The sequence below is a fragment of the Muntiacus reevesi genome, chromosome 4 (genome assembly GCF_963930625.1).
Source record: "Muntiacus reevesi chromosome 4, mMunRee1.1, whole genome shotgun sequence".
NCBI classification, from domain to species: domain Eukaryota; kingdom Metazoa; phylum Chordata; class Mammalia; order Artiodactyla; family Cervidae; genus Muntiacus; species Muntiacus reevesi.
The window spans coordinates 92,113,392-92,137,003 of record NC_089252.1 but is presented as its reverse complement, the minus strand read 5'-3'; the positions used below and the strand labels follow the sequence as shown (position 1 = coordinate 92,137,003).

The 23,612-nt window shown below is 38.0% G+C and overlaps 1 protein-coding gene across 1 annotated transcript in view; it reads left to right on the top strand.

Moving 5' to 3' along the window:
* The first annotated feature begins 8,653 nt into the window (after positions 1-8,653).
* TAFA1 (TAFA chemokine like family member 1) overlaps positions 8,654-23,612 on the top strand; it is a 513,193-nt gene continuing 498,234 nt past the window's right edge. Inside the window, exon 1 of the mRNA XM_065935291.1 lies at positions 8,654-8,771. Within this exon, the coding sequence (XP_065791363.1) occupies positions 8,654-8,771 (118 nt within the window). The remainder of the gene's footprint in view (positions 8,772-23,612) is intronic.

Below are 23,612 nucleotides of genomic sequence, written 5' to 3'. Positions count from 1 at the left end.
CATGATCAACATACATCTCAAACCCATTCCCTCTGGTGGCAGAGTGGGAAAGAGATGTGTGGAATGTTCACATTTGAAGGCAAGTGGACTAGTTAAGGAAGTATTGTTATAATTCAAATGAAATATGGTGGTATTTGGGGTGTATATGTTTAAATGGACAGGGAGAGAGTGGAGAGATTTAAAACACAGTCTGTGAAGGGCCATTTCTTAGATCAGAGTGGGTATGGGAGATGGTGACTATGAATCTGGCTATGGATCTGAGTGTTTTATAAACCAAAGAAATCATGCTATTGTTTTTATTATTATCATCAAAGCAGTTATTTTCACAACCTTTATGTGCTCATAATATATATTCATATTCTCATAATAAAGAGACCACTTGTTCTTTAAAAGTTCAGTTTATTTATCACTTTCATTAGTGCAATGGAAGTGAAGCTGTTTGTGGTTTCAAATTTCTTTCTGTTCTAAAAAGAGAATAAGGAGATGAGATGTAGAAGAACAAAAGAAATGACCTTATTCTTTCTTTTCCTGCTGCCTGGAAGACTGACAAGATAAGCAGTGAGGAATTATAATTGATAAAGTAATTGAAGAGATAGGCTGCTGGAGGTGAAAAATGAGACTCCTACAGGAAGGTTATCTTCTAGCCTAAGAGAAATCTTGCCTTCCATTTCCCTTTTCTTACAGTTACTAAAAATTCTGGCTTGGGTATCCACATCCAAATCACCAAACTGAGAGTCGCCAGTTTTACAGCAAATGATTCAGCCTCTGCTCATTAAGTCTTATTTCTGGAGCAGTTTTTGGCTTTTTTGGTGTGTGTGCTTTTGCTTGATTTTTTTTACCTTATGGATGTTGTACATTTTTATGAAATAAGTTGTCTCTTCTTCACTTCTACTGCTAGGAAGCTTTGAGTCAAATTAGTACTTCCTCTGTCACTTGATGATTTGGAGTTCACATTCAAAGTTCTCATTAGGCTTATCTTACTCAGCTTGTGTGGCTTTTATCTTTATTTTGTAATTTTTTTTTCCATTTCTTGGAAATATCGTTTGCCTAGAATTTGGTTGCTTAGAGCTTCGGTTCTGAAAATCAAATATGAGTTTATATCAAAGTTTTTCAACCTTATGAGAGGTGTGACATTAGTTCAATCACTTAACTTCTCTGAAATTTGTGTTTTCACTGATAAAATAGAGATGACTGTAATACAGACCTATTAGCATATTTGTGAGTATTAAATGAGCTCCTGCATGTGAATGCTTAGCCAGAGGCTTGGCACATAAAAAGATTCCTCTCTCTAGACAAACGGTATTAATACAATAGCATCATCATCATCATCATCATCATTATTAATACATGTTCATCAATCATCATAGATATTATATATTATATAACTCATCTTCTCTTGTACTTCATTTGCTTTCTCTTCATTTTTCCCTCATCTTAGCTTAAATATATTTTGAAACAATACAAGGTACAGAATAAACAAATAAGACAAGCATATACATTTTATTTAGGCCCCAAAGTAAGACTTACAAGCTAGGGATGTTGTTGTGTATCTGATATGGGGCACATATTAGGACACCAGGGGAGACAGGAAAATTTCAAGTGAGTTCCAGACAAAGCATGATGTAACACAAATGATTTATGTAACTGTGTTATGGGAGAAAGATAGGGTACCATTATTACTTAGCCAAGGGAAGAGGTATATTGTCTTTTCATAATCAGGGACTGAAAACAGACATTGTCAGCCAGATGATGGATAGCCCCAGTGACTACAGAAAAGAGAAACTGAGTTTCAGTCATATAGAAAGCATCTAGATTAGAGATAATGACAATGATCCTCTCATCCATACCTTCATTACCATTAACCAATTGAAATTGAACAAGAAAAAAAATAATAGCATTGTGAAATCACAACCAAAATTGTTATTTCAGGAAATACTTAGAACTCCTTTAAATGGCATACATCTAAACCACTTTCATTTGCATTGGACTGAAACTTGGCATCTTTCTCAGTCCAGATGTAATTTATTTAAATTCCTTTAGTTGTTTTTTAATTTAGAAATATGCGTAGACATAAAATCTTGCATGTCTCAAATGTGTTTTTCCTGCACATTTGTGAATTCAAATTAGCCAAATTATTAAGTGGATTGTTCCTAAACTAAAGCGAAGATGGCTTTTATTTCTAATGACAAGAAATGAAAAGTGTGGTAATCAGGGAACTGAGGGATTTTCTGGTGGTACTTTGGGCCTGGATCCAGGATTTTGCCCCTTCAATGCGTTTCCCAATTAACACAATAACACAAAGTATGTATGATTTTTTTTGTATTTTAAAACTGTTTTTAATCATTTGAAGAGACAAAGAGTAAAGTCACACTCCACAGGATGCAGTCTTCCACCAGGAAATTCCCTTTGGACATTTCTGTTGCCCCCAGTACTTCTCTTTCTGAGCCTTCAGAGAACCTCTGCATCTCTCTCTCTCTCTCTCTCTCTCTCTCTCTCTCTCTGTTTTTCTGCCCACCCCCACCATTTTTCCCCTCTCCAGGTTTCTGCCCTACTGGTTCCTCTATCCTCCATTCCTCCATCCCCAGGCCTTTCATTATGCAGGGCAATATGCTGAACATTCTTGGCTATGTAAGCATTCTGAGTTTTATCTTTTACCCCCAATTATTTTCATTGGGTCTTCTGAGTAGGTTTTTCCATGGGGAGAAGTTCTAGTGAATATGATTTTCTCTCTTTTTTACATAAACAGGTGTACATATGCATAGATACTGTATTTGAAATTATATCTTTAGGAGTTTGGCCCCACTGAGTAGGTATCTTGAAGTCCTGTAACTGGAAGGGCTGTAACAGTGGTGCAGTAGGCCTTTGCCTTTTGCAATATCATGCTTGTATAACTGAACCAGCCTGGTCATGGGCATGTGAATGTTCAATTTATAACCCCTGGTTTATGAGAATCTGAAGGGATACTGGCTGCAATAATCAATGCTTTGGATTTACACTGCTCTGATCAAAAATCTCCAGTGGGTTTCTACACCATGGAGCTCTGTGAAGACATGAGCTGGGCCTGATGTATATATTCTGCTATAGCTTAGGGAAGTAAATGGAACATAATTCAAGTAATACATGATTGATATAGGTTAAAGTCTTCATCAGTCGGGACAGACTAGGTTATATTGCAGTAACAAATGGCCCCCAAATCTCAATTGCTTAAAGAACAGAATATTTCTTATTTACTATCTACATCTATTGTGAGTGGCAAGGTGGAGGTGAGGGCCTCTGCTCTTTGCAGTCTCTCAAGGATCCAGGAAGATTGTCCCTGTTCCAGAGGCAAAGAGCAATCTGAAAAGTGTTGCTTCAATAGTCCTTCAGCCTCAAAGAGATACCATCAGTTTGGTTGTCACCTCATTGGTCAAAATATTATGGCCCACCCAACAAGAAAGTGATCAGGTGATGAAGTCCTATAATGGCCAAACTTCTTTGAAATGTGTGAGAGTAACTTTGCTTTGTGTTGGGAGAATGGGCTAAATTGCCTTAAGTGTCAATATCTGTTGATGCTTATATTATTCGGGAAAATAATCATTGGCAGCAGTACAATGGACAGGGTATTTAGAAAATAAAATGGAGCTAATCTGACATTCTTGTTCCATCATCTGCAAATATAGAAGCCACTTAAGACTGAAAGGGAAAGTCTTTATTCCAGTCTTTTTAAAAAATTCTCACAATTCCTATCTGAGTGCCTTGAACATAATCCATTAGTATGTATTTCAAGTTTATTAAATTGAATCATAGATAAGAAATGATGTTGAACCTTAGTTTAATCCCTAGAAGTGAAAAAAATAATGTATAGTTTTCAAAATGGTAGCCTTTATTAGCAAATGTGAAAAGTAAAAGTTGCTGAGTCATGTCCAACTCTTTGTGACTCCCTTGGAATTCTCCAGGCCAGAATACTGGAGTGGGTAGTCTTTCCTTTCTCAAGGGGATGGATGATCCCAACCTAGGAATTGAACCCAGATCTCCCACATTGCAGGCAGATTCTTTACCAGTTGAGCCACAAGGGAAGCCCTTTCCTTCTAGTTTTAATGTATTATCATAGCAAGGGCTTCCCAGGTGGCGCTAGTGGTAAAGAACACGCCTGCCAATGCAGGAGACATAAGAGATGTTTGTTTGATCCCTGGGTTGGGAAGAGTCCCTGGAGGAGGGTGTGGGAACCCATTCTAGCATTCTTGCCTAGAGAATCCCAAGAACAGAGGAGCCTGATGGGCCGCAGTCCATAAGGTTGCAAAGAGTCAGACACGCACACATTAGCATAGCAAAAACAAAACAAAAAACCATGAGGTAAAGACTGCCTTTCATATTTCTATGCTTCAAATGCCTGGAATATACTCAGCATGTAAGTCTTGAATGAATATATAATTTTTGAAGACTGTATTGTAAAGAAATAAGAAAAGAAATAACAAAATATAATGGCTAATTTTGTAGGGTAGGTTTTTTTGTTTTTTTCTATGAAGTATTTAATCCTAGTGTTCAGAAGATGGGCTCTTGACTCAGATCATTGGGGTCTGCTCTATCACTTAGCAGCTATAATACCTTGAGTAAGTTTCTTAATCTCCCTATTCACCCTCTGGTTTCCCATTCATGAAACGAAGACAATAATAATGATACTTATCTTATGGGGTTGGTAAAAGGATTAAGTTACACCTTATAAGCAATGAACTTTGGAGTAGCATCAGCACATGGTGAGGGTTTAAATACACCATACCTACTGCTACTGTGGGATTCCCTGGTGATTCAGCAATAAAGAATCTGCCTGCCAAGGCAGGAGATGTGGGCCTGATCCCTGAGTCAGGAAGATCCTCCAGAGAAGAAAATGTCAACCCATTCTTATATTCTTACCTGGAAAACTTCATGGACAGAGGAACTTGGTGAACTGCAATTCATGGAGTCGCAAAAGAGTCAGACATAACTTAGCGACAAAACAACTGCTACTGTAGTTTTAATCACTTTTGTCTTGAGATTGAATGGTGTGAGCTTACTATACATATTCACCAACTCAACAATAATGAACCATAGAAATGAAATACACAGTCGCACCTAGAACTTTGGCACTCGACTTATTTTCACCCTAAGATTTGTATTTCCTGTTACCTTGAAATTTGTTTAATGATGAGCTTTAATAAACAGTTGTTAGGGTCCAAAGAGCTATTCTGTGCAGGACCAGGGATGAAGACTGATGTGTTTGAAGGGTCTCTCAGTGTCTGTAAATGGAGAGAGAGGAGGATGGCCTCTGAAGATGCACTGCAACATCAAACTTTGTTTACAATGACGTGAAAGCCCAGAGAGTACTCTGAGGCATTTGAAGAGGTTGTTGAAGCCGGAATATTATAAGAACTACCTTAATTTTGAAAATAAAAAAAAAAAGAAAGACTAGAGAGTGTGATGCATGACAATGGCAATCACATCAATGTTATTTTCCCCCTTGTCCCCAAGCATCTAACACATAGTAGGTGCTTTATAAGTGGATAACTGATTGACTTCTTCGAGTGAATCATTGTCAATGCAATCTGTGAGTGACAACTAGGTCACTTCATCTGCATCATTTATGTGTAGGTACCATCATATTTGTATTTCCAAAGAAGAAAGTGTCTAAACCCTAGCACTGGAAACAAAATGTTGAACTTCTGAGTGTTTTCTCTTCCCACCCCAGCATATTATTTGAAGGAAATTTTTATAAAATGTCTTGAGCATATTTCTTTGTCAAAACCCACTCTTAGATGCTGAAAATAATATACTTCTATGTATTAAACATGTTTTAAAAAAACTCAGAAGGTTTGTTTTAGGCTTACTCCTATAAACATCTATTATGTAGTCTAGCTAGATCATGTTCCCACATTTAGCTGCTGAAATAATTGACAGACTTAAATTTGTATAAACTCAACAATATTTCGGGTTAACTTACTGGTTAAAAGAATCTTAAGAGGTAAGAAATGGCTTACATTTTTCACTTTCCCATTTGCTGTTAGAAAGCTAACACCCATTAACACTATCAGTATTTTGCAGAATGCTTTTCTCTTTTGTTTCTCCTTCCCTCTTTCTTCTTTTGGTAAATGAACAGTATCAGTAAAATCTCTAATAGAAAGTACTGGGCAATACAGTGTTAAAGTGCTGCTTGAGTTGTTCAGTAGTTAGTGGGCAGGTATTACAATTGACTGTAGCTGTAATAGAGGGTAATGTCACTTTAAGACATGTGATACTTTACAGAGGAGGGATGTATTGAAAGAGACTATTGCTACTTACAGCGCCGTATAGCAGCCCTGCTCCTACATTTTGCTGCCTTACTCTGCCCTGAATGCTCTGGAGTGGGGATGGTCCGTCATTAACTATAAACTGATTCTCATCAGGAAACTGCACATTATCTCACCATCATTTCAAAGGTCTCGTCTGGCAGAGGTGACGCCAGGAGATGATTTAAAGGTGAAAATGACAAGGTTTCCAGCCCTCAAACCTTGGTTCCTTTTCTGACAATACAGTCTGAATGAACCCAATGTCTTCTTTACTGTGGAAGTAGCATCGGAAGAGAAAAACATATATTTTTTTTTAATCCTGATGAAGATTATTGGGAAGCTCTTTTAAAAAAAATCTCCAATTGTGGCACAGATGGATTTTAGAAAGTGTTAGAGCTTTCCAATGAACACTAATAGAGTACTCTGCTCTTGGCTGGATTTTTCAGGTAAGAAGCCTCTTTAAGGGTTTAAGATTCAGAAAGCAGATTTGAAATCTATTTAGTCAGGTCTAGAGACCTATGTAAGGCTGAATGCATTATTTTGGGGGGAAACACCTATTAACATAGAGATCACCTCTTGCTAAGAGAGTGAGCAAAGAGAGCTATTTGCAGGAGCCTTGGAAGTAATGTTGAGAATTAAAGAAAGTTAAATGGGAAAAAAAAAAAAAGAAGGAAAATATTGCAAACATCAAACTACAGCAATCTTGAGTGCTAAGGTCTATATGGGTGAAGAAGAGAAAGCAGTCATTGAAAAACTGTTAAGTTTTTATCCTGGTAGGGTTTTTTCAAGTTTAGATGAATTCCTAGTACATTTTAACTGAAATTCACAAACAGTCATTGCATGCCACCATCCGCTCTATTTTATCTTTCTATAATTTGCAGGCACCCAGATGCATTCATTTCAGAATTCATAGGAGGGGTGTTGCTCTTATCCGAAGAGAATGCATCTATGGTACACTGATAGTTCTGAAGACAATGAGGCTAAATCTGTTGTACACAAAAGTAAACAGTGGGCTGTGAAACTAATTATAAAGTGAATGGTTCAAGAGAATCACAGACCAGGTCATGAAAGGCATCATGCTGTTGAACATAATGTTTTCTACTTTGCACTTAATTACGGTTGTCATCACTTGTCTATTATAATTTTAAAACCCTTCTTAAAGATTAAGTCTCTCTCTCCTAAAACCCACAAATTATCTTGTATTATGTCTGTATATATATATACACACACACAGGTATAATGTATATATTTTGCTTGCTGAACATCACAGCTTTTGAAAGAGTGCCAATTTCCACGAATAAAGAAGCCACACTGGGAGGTCACTAGGAGGTTTTAAATATAGAGTTTAAATACTTGAAGTAAATGATTTGACTGTGGAAAGATGAAAAAAAGAAAGAAACAATATTGGGGTCCAAAGCTCTAAGAGAAAAGCATATACTTAACTGGATTCTTATATAGAAAATGCTTCCGTATCACTGTCTGAGTAAGGACAATGCTTCAAGTTTGATTAATCTGGCAAATATGAAATGTAGCATAAGGTGTTATTTGAGAAATTGGACAATATGTAGCGCAGTTGAGCTTTTGTACCTCCTAAGATTCTCATAGGTGCTGAGAAGACTGTCAAAGTTTCAGCGCCTGAGAAAAGGTGGCTGTTCGTCCATAAATACAGACACCACCTGTATATGCATATTCATCAACACTCAACAAATGCCACAATAAGATCTTAGGAGGCAAAGCAATATTGTAAATTATGGTTTGCTTTAGGAGAGATGCATAGATCTTAGATCTTAGATCTGAAACTCATTTTGGCTGAAGACAATTCCTTCTGATTTTAAGTCCAGCCAAAAACACCAGTTCTTTCAGGAGATTATAACATGCCTCTGAGAAATTATTTCTTAGTTTAGAAGACAGCACTGGAATTAAAAATTCATGACTGTAGAATTAAAAAAAAAAAAAAGAATCCACTCTTTCCTTCCAGGCTTATGTCAGACTTGCAATGAAGTTAGAATGAACAGGAGCATGCAGCCTTTCAATGCCTGGAATAACTATAGCTTAAAGATAATTGTGTAAAACAGGATGTTTAGTCAGGGTATACGGTTTCAAACTGCCTAACAGAGAGTCAAAAACTTTATTTCTGTATTTCAGCTATCCTAAGAGTTTGGTTTTGCAGAATTTCAAAAATGGATTCATGATCTCGTGGAGAGTGATTTCTCTCAATCCCACTTCATGCCATGACCTCTGTCGGGTCATTAATTCTAGCCAGCAAAGTAGCAAAGGGACATGACGTCTGAGACCCCCCTTCTCTCATCAGTGGGACTGACAGCTGGGGGCTTAAAGCCGGGGGTAATTCTTCCTTTCTAATGTTCTCTTAGAGAATGGCAATGGTCTCTGCGATGTCCTGGGTCCTGTATTTGTGGATAAGTGCTTGCGCGGTGCTGCTCTGCCATGGATCCCTTCAGCACACTTTCCAGCAGCATCACCTGCACCGACCAGGTAAGTTGGAGGCTGGCTCCACAGTAGCCTCCAATCTCCAGCCTCACTGGGATCCTCTAACAGATGGTTGAAGGCAAGTGACAGAAAGTGCTACAGTGTGGGCAGCTTGCCTCGGAATTCCAAGACTTACTGTTGGCTGGATGCTATGGAGAGAGTGGGGGATACTAAAATGCCATGGATGTATTTCCAATAACTGTTCGGAAAACGTGATTCTGTCTAGGAGTCCCACCATCCCTTGGTGCAAAAAGTAGTCTCTTGTTTGTGGATACCTTGGCCAATAGTGAAATGTTCTGCAAAAGGTGGGATAACTTTCAAGACTTGAAAATTTTTTAAAGAGGCAAAATACGATATTTGCAATCTAGAAAGTGTGTTCATGATCCTGGGCTGCATTTGTCTGTAGCATAGATACCATAATTTTGATGTGTATGTGGCTAAGGATTTTGTGCGCATGCTAGTGTCAAAATTAACTTTGGAAGTAGTTTGTCAATGAAAAAGAAATTAAACAGCAACTTACTATTTCTTGTCTGGTTTGTCTCCTCTCTTTTCTCCCCTCCTTCACTTTCTGTTCTTCCGGTACGCTTGGTGCTTTTTTTTCTTTTATTTTTTTCCTATCTCTCTTGGCAGTATCGGGGACAAGTTCTCTCTAGCGTGACTCCCCCCACCCCCATACCGAATTTTAAGTTCCAGATGCATTTTACTTTCTTCGTTTTTCTTTTCAGAATATATTTCTCACCCTTCCATGGTCTCACTCTTCAATCTGTGTTTTTCTCTCCTTCTTTGCCGCTCCAGCTTTCTCATTACTGTTCCCTCAGCTCGACTGTCCTCACCCATCCTGGTTCTCGGAAAGGTGCCTTCCATTTTCTGCTTAGCTTCAGCCCTTGAACTTATTCCTCCACCTTCAGCGAACCCCTCCCCCTCCCCCTCCCACCCGATAGCCAGGTCCGGGCTCTGGGGACCAGTTGCGCGCTCAAGCTCCGGATCCTTAGTTCTCTAGCGCTGCCCGCTTTCCACACACACTCCTTCCCTTCCAAATCCCTCTCTAGCTTTTTCCCATCCGCCCGGCTTCCTGCAGCTGCGTGGTCCAGCGTCTATGTCTTTGCCTTTTTCTGCCTCTGCAGCCGGCCTGGGCACCCATCCTGGGCTCTTCGCCACTCATTTCCAGCAACGCCTCCCAGGGCGCTGCTTGCTGCTTTCCGGGGCCCTGCTTCCTGGCTGGGGGCGGGATCGAAAGAGCGCTGTTGCCGCCCAGGTTCTCCCGTGCCGGCTGCGGGGCGAGCGCGCCAGCCTGCTGAATGCTGCAACTTGGGCCGCCCGAGAGGAGGGGTTTGGCGGGGCCTTAGCTTGGGGCAGAGGCCTCGGGTTGCCTCTGGGCTCCAGTTGCCCTTTCTCCACGCCCTGGGTCCGGGAGGGACGGCGAGGGGGCGTTGGTGCCCCCGCAGGTGGGTATGGAGACGGCTTTGCGGATGCTGCGCGCTGGTATTTCTGCTCCGCGTGTGTTGTGAGACTGGATCTACCACTGCCAGAGTCCGAGACATCAGTGCGGAGCTGGAGGAAAAACAAACGTGGGTCTTGGAATCCCCAGGTTACCTCCAATCAGTAGATGACCAATCTGTTCTGGCAAAAAAACGTCTTTGAGTTGTTACACAGTCATACAAATAACATGAGAAATTTCTAGTCATGATAATACTTAACGATAAGCATGCATAACAGAAACAGCACATGTGAGTGTTTTAGACAGAATCTGAAGGTTAATTCACGTTGCTTGGCTTAATTCTTATTCAGGTAGGTGTGATTTCCCTCCGTGTTGCTCAGGAGACTGAAGTTTTGAGGGTCTGGGTGACTTAAGTTCACACAGCTAATATCTGTCATTGGAGACTTCGGTCTGATTCCATCTCTAGAGTCTGTTTCCCAAAGAGGAAATAATGCCTCAAAGTGCAGAGAACAATCTTACCATGTAACCTTTTTGAAGCTTTGTGAGAACCTTCATACAATTCCAGAAAACTTTCCAGTTATGTCACTCATTTGAGGTGCATTCTGAAAGGTGTCTATGGCAGAACTAGTGAGGGGTGAAGTGTGGGGATGACAGAACTCAGGCCAAAACATCAGTACATGTGCATGTGCACGTGAGTGTGCACGCGCGTGTGCGCTAAGTGCTCAGCTCACAGGTGCTCTCAGTCATGTCTGAGTCTTTGCATCTGTCACTTAGCATTAGTGACATGACCCTGGGCAAGTCACGTTTCTTCTCTGGGCCCAATTTCTCATTTAGGGATATTGTGGGGGTGTAAATAAAATAATCTTCAGAAAAGTACTTTATAAACTATAAAACTCTTCAGAAATATCAGGAATTACTGACATCCTGGGGCTTCCCTGGTGGCTCAGATGGTAAAGAATCCACCTGTAATGCAGGAGACCAGGGTTGGACTCATGAGTTGGGAAGATACCCTGGAGAAGAGAATGGGTACCCACTCCAGTATTCTTGCCTAGAGAATTTCACGGGCAGAGCGCCTGGTGGGTTGCAGTCAGTGAGGTCACAAAGAGTCAGATACGACTGAGCAACTAACACACTTTCACCACTTAATAGACTACAAACGTGCACGTCATAGATGTTGAATTAGTGATGTCTTACTGTTCACACAACTAATTATCCTTACTGATAACAATATTGTTTTTCTCCTGCTGTTAATTTAACAATGTGATACCTGGCTAGAATATACTACCAAATGCCACCTGTCTTATTTTGTGCCCTATGCATACAGTCAAGAAATATGGCACGGTTTGCAATGAGTTTTCACATAGACTGTCTCTCAATTAATTGATTAATATATTAGTTTTTTTTTTTTTGGTGAAGGGTTGTGGCTATGTAACAAGTAAACATGTCTTTGTGGGGCTTGTTATCAAAATACAGTAATTTTAAAATGGGAAACACATCATAGGTTCTCTCTGCAATTAAACTCAGTATTTATTTTCATTGTTTACTCTTAGTAATTGCTTATTATCGTCAGTTCATGGTTCATCTGTACTTCTAATACTCCAAGAAACTGCAGCACTGAAACCAATTTCACCCCAAGTACTTATACATTTGAGACCTATTTCAGATTCATTGATGAAATGAAGAAACTATAAATACTCCCTTCTAGATGCAGAAAGATGAAAATAATATTAAACTAAAGTCCAATGTTTCTATGTATTAGGTTTATTCAACTTCCTTGGGTTTTCAACAATAGCTGCAAAGATTAAAGTCATAGATCTTGGACACAGCAATATTCTACATTATTTCAGTCAGAAATACAATCTCCTTTAATGCAATCTTTGGTCTTGATTTTAAGGGAAAATGTATGCTTCCTGTGATGAGAGTTGTGATATTTCCCTTCATGGGTCTTAAATCTTCAGGGACACTAATGAAATGTGTATGAAAACAAGAGAGAAATCAGGACCAGTTATCTGTGACAATCCCCTCCTTCAGTGAGCAAATAAATAAATAAATAGCTGGATAAATGAGCAAAAAGGAAAAACATAATCTCATTTTCTCAAATCGGTTAAAACAAGTGACATGATGAGAAAAAATGAGACACCAGCAGACCCTGAGCTTTGCCACATTTGCCTAAGCTTGAAAAATCGCCTCTTTCATAAAGTAGGAGCTGGCAGACACCATGTGCATATCAAGTATCTGGGAAATGTGAAGAATGACACATCTTTCACTCAGAGCCCTGGATGGAGTGAAGGCTTAACAGTTGCCTCCTCACCTGCTTAAGAATGGCTGGTCTCCCTCTCTCCAGGCTCTTATAGGCAGCTTTACCATCATCCCCTACACTGTAAGATGGATGGTGCTCTGATCCCAAGCAGCCAATCTCAGTCTCTCGAGAAATAATCCACTCCACTGACAGATGAGTGAAACTGGATGTTCCCTTCATTCTGACTGTGCCGTACCTGGATGGCACTAGCCAGCCGAGTCCTTTACGGGAAATGGTTAGAGATTTGGGCCAATTTCTGCTGTCAGCACATAGTCTCAGGGCCTTGTTTCTGTGAGGTCATGAATTTGTGATCTGTCTTTTCAATGCTGTGGGTTTCTACACAAACAGAATGAGAATATGTTAACTAGAAAACGGACTGAGTTGAATGTATTCCCCTGCAGTCCCAAAGTGCTTCCTATTTTTCATATTTATAGTGTTAGGAATGCACCATTTGTTTTCAGTGACTCACTAGTTAAGGAAGATTAAAACAGTCAATCAAATGAAAGTGAATTTTAAAATTACACAAAATAATGTGCTAGAGATGAACAGATTTGTAATATCAATAATTTAATATTTGGCTAAATCAAGTTTTTTATTTTGGAAATGATGTAAGAAATTAGTGTAATAACTTGAAGGATACTCATGCCTTTTTAAAAAATATGTACAGTAATGCTAGAAAAAGGACATTTAATTTAAAAAAGACAGACTGAACAATGAAAACTCAGAGTGGTATTCCATTGTTTAGAGAAGTTAAAATAGACAGCTTCAACTCTTTTTAATCACCAGTTATTGTGTGACAGGTAAAAAAAGATGAGTGGTTTGCTAAACATAACTTTCTGATATAGGAGTATTTTTTCCCCTTATAGGTATAAGATTATGACAGCAATTTTAATGGTTACTTAATTTCAAGTGTGAGGGTATATGGGTATGAGTGTGAGGGGTTGTCCTTGAAACTTAATAAAATATGGATGATTTCAAAATACTTTAGTGAGAAAAGATCTTTGGGATTCTTTAGCAATTTAAAATTATAAAGATAAATTACATGAGACAAGAAGTTGTAAATGCCTTATGAATCATTTATTCTCACGTCACTGCTATTTTATTGACAAGGGTGTATGGAAGTATAAAAAGATGACTCTGAATAGAATTGTCTGTGTAACTTATACTTGGCTTGATTTAAAGCTTTATAAAGCAAACTGTACTTAGAGGTATTTGTTTGTGACTTAATTATTACATACTGAACATCACCATCCATTTTAAAGTGAGTGTTTTTGTAAAGATTGGAAAGTATTCTTGTATACCTTACACCTATTTTTACCTTACTGTTATATATTACTTTATTGAAAGCTGCTTAGGGAATATGTGTTAGAATACCAAGTTTCCTTACAATAAAGGATTGTTTTATGATTGTAGTATAAAAGAAATAGTGAAAACAAGAGTGATTGTATATTGGATATTTAGAATGTGTACCAATTCTAGATTGCTAAGTGTAGTGAATTGGCCTAAGGATTGGAGCAGACAGGTTGTTATTTGGTGTAACTGGTGCTGGTGATAATCTGTCGATCATGTGATTGATGATATTGACCTCATCCCAGAATCAAAGTGCAAGCATGAGCATTTGATGGTGGCTCAGATGATAAGGAATCTGCCTGCAATGCAAGGGACCCAGGTTCAATCCCTGGGTCGAGAAGATTCCCTGGAGGAGGGAATGGCTTCCCACTCCAGTATTCTCGCTTGGAGAATTCCATGGATGGAAGAGCCTAACAGGCTCCTCTCCAGCAGGAAAGAGCTTCCTCCTTCAGCAGTCCATGGGGTCGCAAAGAGTTGGACATGACTGAGTGACTAAAACTTTCACTTTCATACTTTCTTTTCAAAATCAAAATCACATAAAGATGCAAATAAAGATTTTCTGACATCCCCGTGAATTTATAAGAGAATTAGTACAATGCAATGTAAGTATTGTTACTTATGACCTCAAGCCTATGGCCTCAATTTTATACAGCAGTGCATACAGATATTTAGAACTGGCATTAATGAACAGTAGTCTTCAGTTGTTCATCTCTTTAAAGTTCATTTAAAATGAAAACTGCTTTTTAAAATCTTCCAATTTTGAACTCTGTGTAAAAATTTCAAAGCTTGGGTATAAAAATTGGTACATCATTAAAACAACAACAACAACAACAATCTGCAGTGTTTTCCAAAATATAAAATGTGAAAGTCCTGACACAATTCCATTTCTAGATGCTTATCCTAAGAAAATGATTGGACAGGTTTAAAAAGATGTATGTTTAAGGTTTAGTCACTGAAACAGTAATTTTGATGACAAAAAATTAAAGGAAATTTCCATCTATATCAAAAGGGATGTGTGTGCATGCTTAGTCACGTCAGTCATGTCTGACTCTTTGCAAACCCATGGACCATAGCCTGCCAGGCTCCTCTGTCCATAGGAGTCAAATAGCTTGGAGAAAATATTTATCTGTACATGCATAAAAAATATCAGAAAAAATAAAAACATTCTTTATGCACTGTTAGTTAAACCTGATGGGAGGATTGGATTGACTTGACTTTTTATTTCCTTTAATTTTGAAGAATTTTCAAATTCATTTCTAGGATGGGTATGTAATGATTTTAATGAAAAGCTTAAAATATTAGCTATAGAGAATTCAATGATTAAATCAGAAATGCATCAGTGTTCCTTCCCAGTTTAAGGAAAAAGAAGCAAATGTAGGTTGCACAAGTATCATTAGGCCCTTTTCCTTCTAAGAGCCTTAATCCAATAAAATACTCAGATTAGCATTTCCCAGTTCAAAACCACCGGCTCCTCAAGATGCTCTTTGGAGAAAAACTATTAACTGCTGAGGAAACACTCACTGTATGGTGTGTCTTTCTCTTGGAGATTTGCAGTGTATGTGAATGTATGAAATTTCTGAAAAGGTTTGCAGATGGGAGTCCTGATTGTGTTTAAAATTTTCCAGACTTTTTCTTTTTTTTTAATTTGGAAAACATCTGCAGTGCCTACTCATATCTCATGCATTGAGATGTATAGGCCAAGTTAATCCTGGAATCATGTAGCATTCACCTTTTTATCTTTCATTTCTAGTAAGGAACTTGGTATATAGTAGGTACTCAGAAAATATATGTTAGATTACTAAAGAAAGAGGTAATGACTGTTCTGGTGGAATCAAACTCTCCTTCATTTTTTCCTACTTATGTGTGAGTGTTTGTGTGTATATGGTTGGGTACATGTGTGTCTATATGTGTGTTTGTAATGGAGAGTGTTATAAACAATAAATTGTCATTGTAACATATGCATGTATGTGTGTGTTTCTGTGCAGTATCTTTGAGTAGATATTTGACTCTAATCAATATTTGACATTAATCAAAAGCCGTGGCTCAGATGGTAAAGAATCTGCCTGCAATGCAGGACCAGGGTTTGATTCCTGGATTGATCCCCTGAGAAGGGAATGGCTACCCACTCCAGTATTCTTGCCCGGAGAATTCCATGGACAGAGGGGCCTGGTGGGCTACCAGTCCATGGTGTCGCAAAGAGTCAGACATGATTAAGTGGGTAACACTAATATTATAGTACAGTAATCAAAATGGTCCAAAGAACATACTTATAGATGTAGTGAAAAATCAAATCCCTAAGGTTTTCAGTCACAGAATGAGTTTTTATTTTTTCCTATAGATTAGAAAATATAGGTGTGCTCTTGAGGATCTGAAAAGGAAACTTCACTTGGCAAATAGGAAAAGGTCTTTTGCTTTCAAATGTTTTGAAATCAAGAAAAAATATTCACTTTATCTTTGCAGAAGGAAAAAAATAACACCAGACCGGCAGTTTATTGTTTATTTGGGATAAATAGAAGAAGAGTTATTTTGCTAACAATTTGTATAAACTAATTGGATTCCCAAAGATAATGTCCTCAAAGTATTTAGGGAATCTTCTTGGCCCTCTATTTCTTTCTCTTTCCCCAAATTTATATAATAAATGTCCAGAGAAAGAAAAGAAAAATGATATATCACAGCAACTTTCTCTCAGAAGATAGATAGACATCAGAGTGATCTGCCTACTGGTTAAGCATATCCTTTCCCCTTGCAGGGCAGGAATCCAATCAAGCTTTCCCCTCAGTCTAAAAGGGAGGAAGACTTTCTACATCCTCAGCAAAGGCCATCTTCTGTTGATGGAATTACCTGTGTTTACCTTACCATGCCCTTAACTAGACCTTCACTTGTAGATGTGCCTCCTTTATATCTAAGACTAAATACAAGCTGAGTCTGTGTATATCTTAAAGGGGTTTTCTGATTTCCCACTTATGTGGATGAAGAATGGACCTCTTGAGTCATATGCTTTGAAGTGAATAAATGTCAGCTTCCAGATTTAGATGAATTGCTGCACAGTGGTGGGGTGGGGGTGGTGGTGGGGGAAAGGATTTCAATGCTCCTGAAATTGACAGCAGGCCAGCAGTCCATCCTATCCCTGGAATAAATACTGTGTAGGTATTTAATCAATATTTGCTGAGCAACTAGGCAAGAGTTTTATATCCTTTAAAAATGCACATATTGGTGGGAAAGCATCACTTGACACCTTCTCTTATCCCTAATGGTGTTGAAGAAAGAGCCAGAGTAGGAGTGGGACACTGGAGCTTTCAGCATCTCACTTACGTTACCAATTGCAAGGCTCCAGATTAGAAGGTTGGAAGGAATCAACTGTTTTAATATTGCTCCTAGCAACTCGGAGGAGGCGATCCATGCATTCCACAAATAGTAAAGTATATCCTGCCAAATAAGGAAGCTTTAAGCGGCTCAAGGAACTGATTCATTGCCTTTATCCATTTGATAGAGCAAGAAGCAGTACAAAATCACCTTTGTATATTTAAAAAGCCTTCTGCTAAAGCTATTTGAAAACTTTCTGGATGATTTCATAGATGGAGAAGGCAAATAGCTTCACAAACCAGGTAGTTAACAAAAATAATTGGATCAGCCTGGAAGCCAGATATTACAGAATGCTGAGAACTGTGGCAGCTTAAGAGCAGAGGCACATCTAGAGGGCATAGCATAGACTTCGCCACACCTCAGATGGGCTCAATGTGACCAGATCATCCAGTATTTCAAGGCAAGTCAGAAACCTAGAATTTTATGTGTAAGTTCTTTATCTTTTAAATGTCAAGTGAACCAAACAAAACTTGACTCCGGGCTATATCCCACTTGCAAGCTGTCAGTGGGTGACCTCAGACAAGATTATCTCCGGCTCCAACATTTTATGATTCTTAATGAATTTATGCGAGCACAGTGGAGAGAGGTGAAGGCAGTAGGGCCAAAAGGGGAATCTCAACGCAGATCTGTTTTGTTTTGGCCTGCTTTAAAATTATGCCCACGGATGTGTCCTATTTTGAATTAAATTCAACATGTTAAAATGCTGTGTGTCTCTGAGCCTTTTATATGTAGTGAACTACTGTCACTAGGGGGTCTGATGAACAGAGAACATTTGTATTATGAAGCCAGTGGCCTAAGCAGAGGTATCATTTGAATCTTAGCTAAAAGTCAATTAACTTAACTTTAGATTAAGGCTAAGCAGAAAGAGTAATCTGTAAATGTAATAAAACAGAGGAAAGCATCAGACAGCATAATGATGCCTATGTAAAACCCTTTATTTATTAAAGTTCTCAAAATCTAGTCTGCAGTCCACTAGCAGATTATAAATTTATCTTGAAACCCAAGGTTTTTTGTTTTCTTGTTGTTGTTGTTCTTTTGGGCAAATGATTTAAGATTTTATGTACATTCATTTTGTATATGAACACAAGCTACTTATTAATATACTGGCTGAGTTATCATTCTATCCAATGACATGTAACTAAGGTTTACTGAGCTTCCTTAATTCAGTATTCTGCTAAGAAAACTGGCTGCTGGCTCTGGGAAACATTGCAAAGTGCCTGCATGCAAATAATTAGAACTCATGCAATTTGGGGAAGGATAATTTGTTATCAGTGGATCTTGAGTGTTGTTTGAGTTGTTAGTGATTTTCCATTGCTGTGGTCCTTGCTTTTTAATTATAAATTAGTGTTGCTTCAGTTTCATCATTATCAATTAAGTCTGCTGCAGGCTATTTCATTAACCCTATAGTCTATAATAATGCATATTTGCATACTTGGGGTTTCAAATTTGCTAAGGATTAGACTTTGAAACATTCTTTGGTTGTGGTTAGAAATGGTTCATCTATATGCTTATTGTAAAACATGTGTTTGTATCACTCTCAAAACTTATTTGTATGGTGACACTAGTCTAGTAACATTTTATATATTGCCTGTGAACCTATGCAACATAAATTCTCAAGAGAAGAAACATTTTTGGGGTTATTTCTATGTCTGTAAGGTGTTGTTTTATAATATACTAGCATATTAATAGATTCATCTTATTTTACCAAAATAATAAGTGATTCATAAATGCATCTTTCCAAGTATTTACTACCTAAGTATTTTCCCACTGGAAGTGGAAACAGGTCAAGATTAGATATTGCACCTCCTCAGGGTATTGAGATTAGGAAAATTTGAACACCACTGTTCCTTGGAGAAATTGTATCTAGAGGCCAGACCTACTGGAACTCTGAATTAAAAACTATACATAAAAGCAAAAAATAAAATAATAAAACCATTTTTTTTCTGAGATAAAATGATAAGATATAAGACAGAAGAAGAGGCTACTTGGAAGCTTCCCAGATGAGGTCTTATTAAGTTGAATTGTTTTTGTAGCTTCTTACACTTTTTATCTGATGAAAATGCAAGATGCCATGTACTGGACATGTGTTTGAGAAACTAGGTCACTGGGTGAACATTTATAGGGCAGCATTTTTGACAGCTATTCTCAGGATTGTTTAGAAGAATAAGCAGATTTATGGCCTACATGCTGCCAATCTCCAACCCTCTATCTATCACAGGTCAAAGGAATCAATCACAATGATTGTTCCCACAGAGCCTAGATGTGATTTCAGACTCTTTTTCAACCCTTCTCTGGACACCACCTATTAACTGATTGACACAAGCAAGTTGAGAGTCTTTGACCGTCCCTGCTGGTTCATTGACTGACCATCTTTAGAATCCCTCTCCTATCCAAAAATCCATGCCACAAAACAGTTCATAAAAAATAAAAAGATCCAAAGTGTGATTAAAGCAAATATGAATAACCACACATTCTAGTAATGATGGTTTAAGATAGTGGATCTTTAGCTATTCTGTCAGCTTCTAAGAGTTGCAGAACTTTCTTTTTATTTAATCCAGAAATTTTTTATTACTTTCCCCATTCTCTGTTAGGAACACAAGCTGCTTGTCATAGGAGCTCTAACCAATTAGGTGCTTAATCATAAAGCATGAAGCACTTCATTCTGAACAGAGAGGATTTGAGAAGCCCTCATAGAATGCTGGATTTTGTGTTGACTTTGAATGTTGGGTAGGAAGTCAGCTAGTGGGAAAGATCAAGGGTACCATACTGAACCAGAGGAAACAGAACAATTAACGTCTCAGTGGAAGGTAAGGGGGATAAGGTAGAACTGTGACCTAAATGTCTTTAGGCCCTAAACTAGTTGGAGAACTTCATATTATTGCAGTTAAAGGGAAAGCAAGATTTTGCTGTTGTTACTGTTTTGTAATCTAAAGGTTGCCTTATCAATGTACACTGATGATCACAGATGAACAGCTAGTTAAAATGGAAGAAAGAAGCCCAGCATCCACAGTTTGAGTCTCTGTGAAAAGCAAATCTTTTAATAATACAAGACAAAATATGCTACTTCTGCTGATTTTTAAAGTCTGGTTGTTACATTAGAGTAAACTACATATCTCTTACGTCAAAACCTAAGGATAATAATTTTATTTTTAATGGACAACAAATTTAATGTGTTATTCAACAAATGTTTATGAACTGCCTACTAGGTTCAGAAAACTACACTTCCTGAATAGTTATAGCAATACCTCTACTATAATCACTGGTTTAATGTTGCCTTTCCTGATTGGTTCACCAGTTCTGTGTGGGTAGGGAACTGAGCAGTCTGGGGATCCCTGACTGGGTATCTGGCCCATGTGCGTGTGGCTAATCGCTCAGCCATTTCCAACTCTTTGTGACCCCATAGACCATAGCCTGCCAGGCTCTTCTGTCCATGGGGATTCTCCAGGCAAGAATACTGGAATGGGTTGCCATGCCCTCCTCCAGGGGATCTTCCCAACCCAGGAAAGCCCCATCTGGCCCATGGTTCTGTACTGTGCTTAATCGCTCAGTCGTGTCCAACGCTTTGCAACCCCATAGACTGTAGCCTGCCAGGCTCCTCTGTCCACTAGGATTCTCCAGGCAAGAATACTGGAATGGGTTACCATGCCCTCCTACAGGGGATCTTCCCAACCCAGGGATCAAACCCAGGCCTCCTGAATTGCAGGCAGGTTCTTTACCAGCTGAGCCACCAGGGAAGCCCCAAAGTATGGATAATTATTAAAAGCTGAGAGGAAAACTTAGGTTATATCTTGTCTTTCACTCAGGTGCTCTTTCCATCACAACCAAGTACCACTTTTAGGAATATCAGTAAGTTAGTCTTGGTTTAATTTAATTACAAAATAAGTTTCTATATTGTGGGGCATTGTGCTGTATTAATAGGCTCTCTGTCTTAGACTTGGCTACATGATGCTATAATTTTAATTTCCTGTGCACGATAGAACTTTTAGTGTTCATATTTCTTTGCATACAGGCCTGACTGAGAGCATGCTTTCTTTGCTTGTTGCATTAACAGGACCTCATTTTCAAGTATTTTTTTAATAGGGCTATGGTCTTATAATGTTTTGTTTTGATTTTTAGACTCTGGAGGCCCTTTTCTTGTGCTCCAGGGGAGGAAGAAGCGGCATAAGATGAATCTACGTTTATTAGACTCAGTCTTAGTGTAGATTTTCTGTTTTACTTAAAATGAAGTTATAAATCATTCACAGTGGAGAAGAATTCTGCCTAACTGAAGTTTAACTTTTTGATAAGATTTTTTGGCATTTATCATGTTGAGACTTTATAAATTATCTAGAATATTGTAAAGTGGGCTGACCTTTCTGGTAAGTGGTTTGATCATTTGCAGCAGTATCTTTTTGCTAAAATATAGAATTTGCTATCTTTCAAATAAAACTTGCCAGATTCATAACTCAATAACATATTTGGTAGAAACTGCTTACATAATCAGACCTGAAGTCTCCCTTTCAAATTCCTCTCACCATCAAAACAAATCCTTTTGTTTGTTTGAAAATATCCCCAAGGTCAGTGGTGGCAAATTCCTGAAACATAATCAACTCTTCCTATAACCATACATTGCACATGTGATTGCTAATCAATTATGACACTCTGTATTTTCACCTAGATTCAATCTCCAAATCCTTCCAAGCACTGTGTTCCAATCATGCGTTGTTAAAAGAGGTAGGGATGCTTTCAAAAACAACCACAACAACCAGCCCCACAACCATCATCATTCAGCACCTACAATGTCAAATACTATGTGAAGTTTCTTACCTGGACTTGTTTAATTTTGAGGTGAGACAGTTGGCCATTCTTGAGCTATGCTGTTCTTATATGTAATTGAAGTCCCCGTATTATTATTCATTTAAAATAATATAATTCATTTAAAATAATGATATAAATAAGCATTAACATGTAAAGTATTTAGGATGGTACCTACAGCAAGACAGTTACACCCCATTTGTGTAGCAACTGTGTACATCTTTGGGAATGAGGTAAAGAGCTGACTTGCTTGCAGGTTTTTTACTTGATCTTACCCTTTTTGCCACCTGTGATCCTGGGCCAAAGAAGCTGTAGGAATTGGGGTAGCTTGGTATCCTAATCAAACCAGGAGTTCTCATCCTAAGTCTATCACTAATAGCTCCAAGTGTGGACTAGACATTGTAATTCTCCCTGCCTCACTCATGAAATGGGGATTCCTGTTTATAAAATTTCCACCTTGCTGACTTACATAAGGAATAGAGAAGGTATCCTTTCTATATCTGCCATATAGTACGTGTCCAGCACAAAGCATCTCATTATATTGTTATGTAAATATATGAATGTCACAGCAAAGATGGTATAGAAGGACTGCTTTATACTAACATGTATACCCATAATATTTTACTCTATAAGATGACACATATAGAAATTTTATAACTTAGATTTATTTGACTCACTTTATGAATACATCTGAGAATTCTGATAATAAAATTCATGTACTCAGAACAGTCAAAAGGTAGGGATTTTAGGGGTCGTCTCTACTCTGGAATACATAATGGTTAGCCATTAGTTCTAAGTCAATATGACCAGGTTAATACTCACAGTATACTTCCTTTCAACAGCAGTTTGTGTAGATAATTATTGAAGAAGGTGCTCTAATCCATAAGTTTGGTAGAGTCTGTATGATGTCAAATAATAGGGAAGTTTTGTTAATTAATTAAAACATCTGGCCGATATTTCATTAATAAGAAATGGTCTAAAAGTCAGCTTTGGTTCTTTGTGATTCTCAGAATGGGTTATAATTGTATTAAAACCCTATTAAAAGAGTCACTAGTCAACTGAAATCTTATACCATTTATCCATACTTCCTCAGTTGTTTCTTTTTCCATTTATAGTGTTGTCCTTCCAATAATCTATCACCTCTTTATTATAGGACCTAACTGCTAAAGGAAGTAACCCAGACGTATACTGACTTGTACATTAGTACCTTAACATCCATGGTTTTCATCCCAGGGTACCATTTTTGTGTATTATTATGTGTACCCCATATTTTCTACTCTGAATGCAAAATGATTTCTTTGTGTATTAAGGATTGCTTAAGTAGCTTGGTGTCTAACATTTTGAGTCTTAGCAAAGCCAACACAAAATAAAATGCCAGGGGTCAGTTTCTTATATTTTAAGACTCCAGGGAATTTGAATTAACATAAGAGAATAGCCTGTGCAGTTAGAAGCATGGATTAAATATATTATAAGATGATGATAAATTTGCAATTAGTGTTTAAGAGTCTCTTAAGAACCATATCCAACATATCCAAGAACTCTCTACTGAAGAGGTCAAAGCCTTATAGAAGTCTTGACGAGTTACTTAACTTTATCTCTTTTT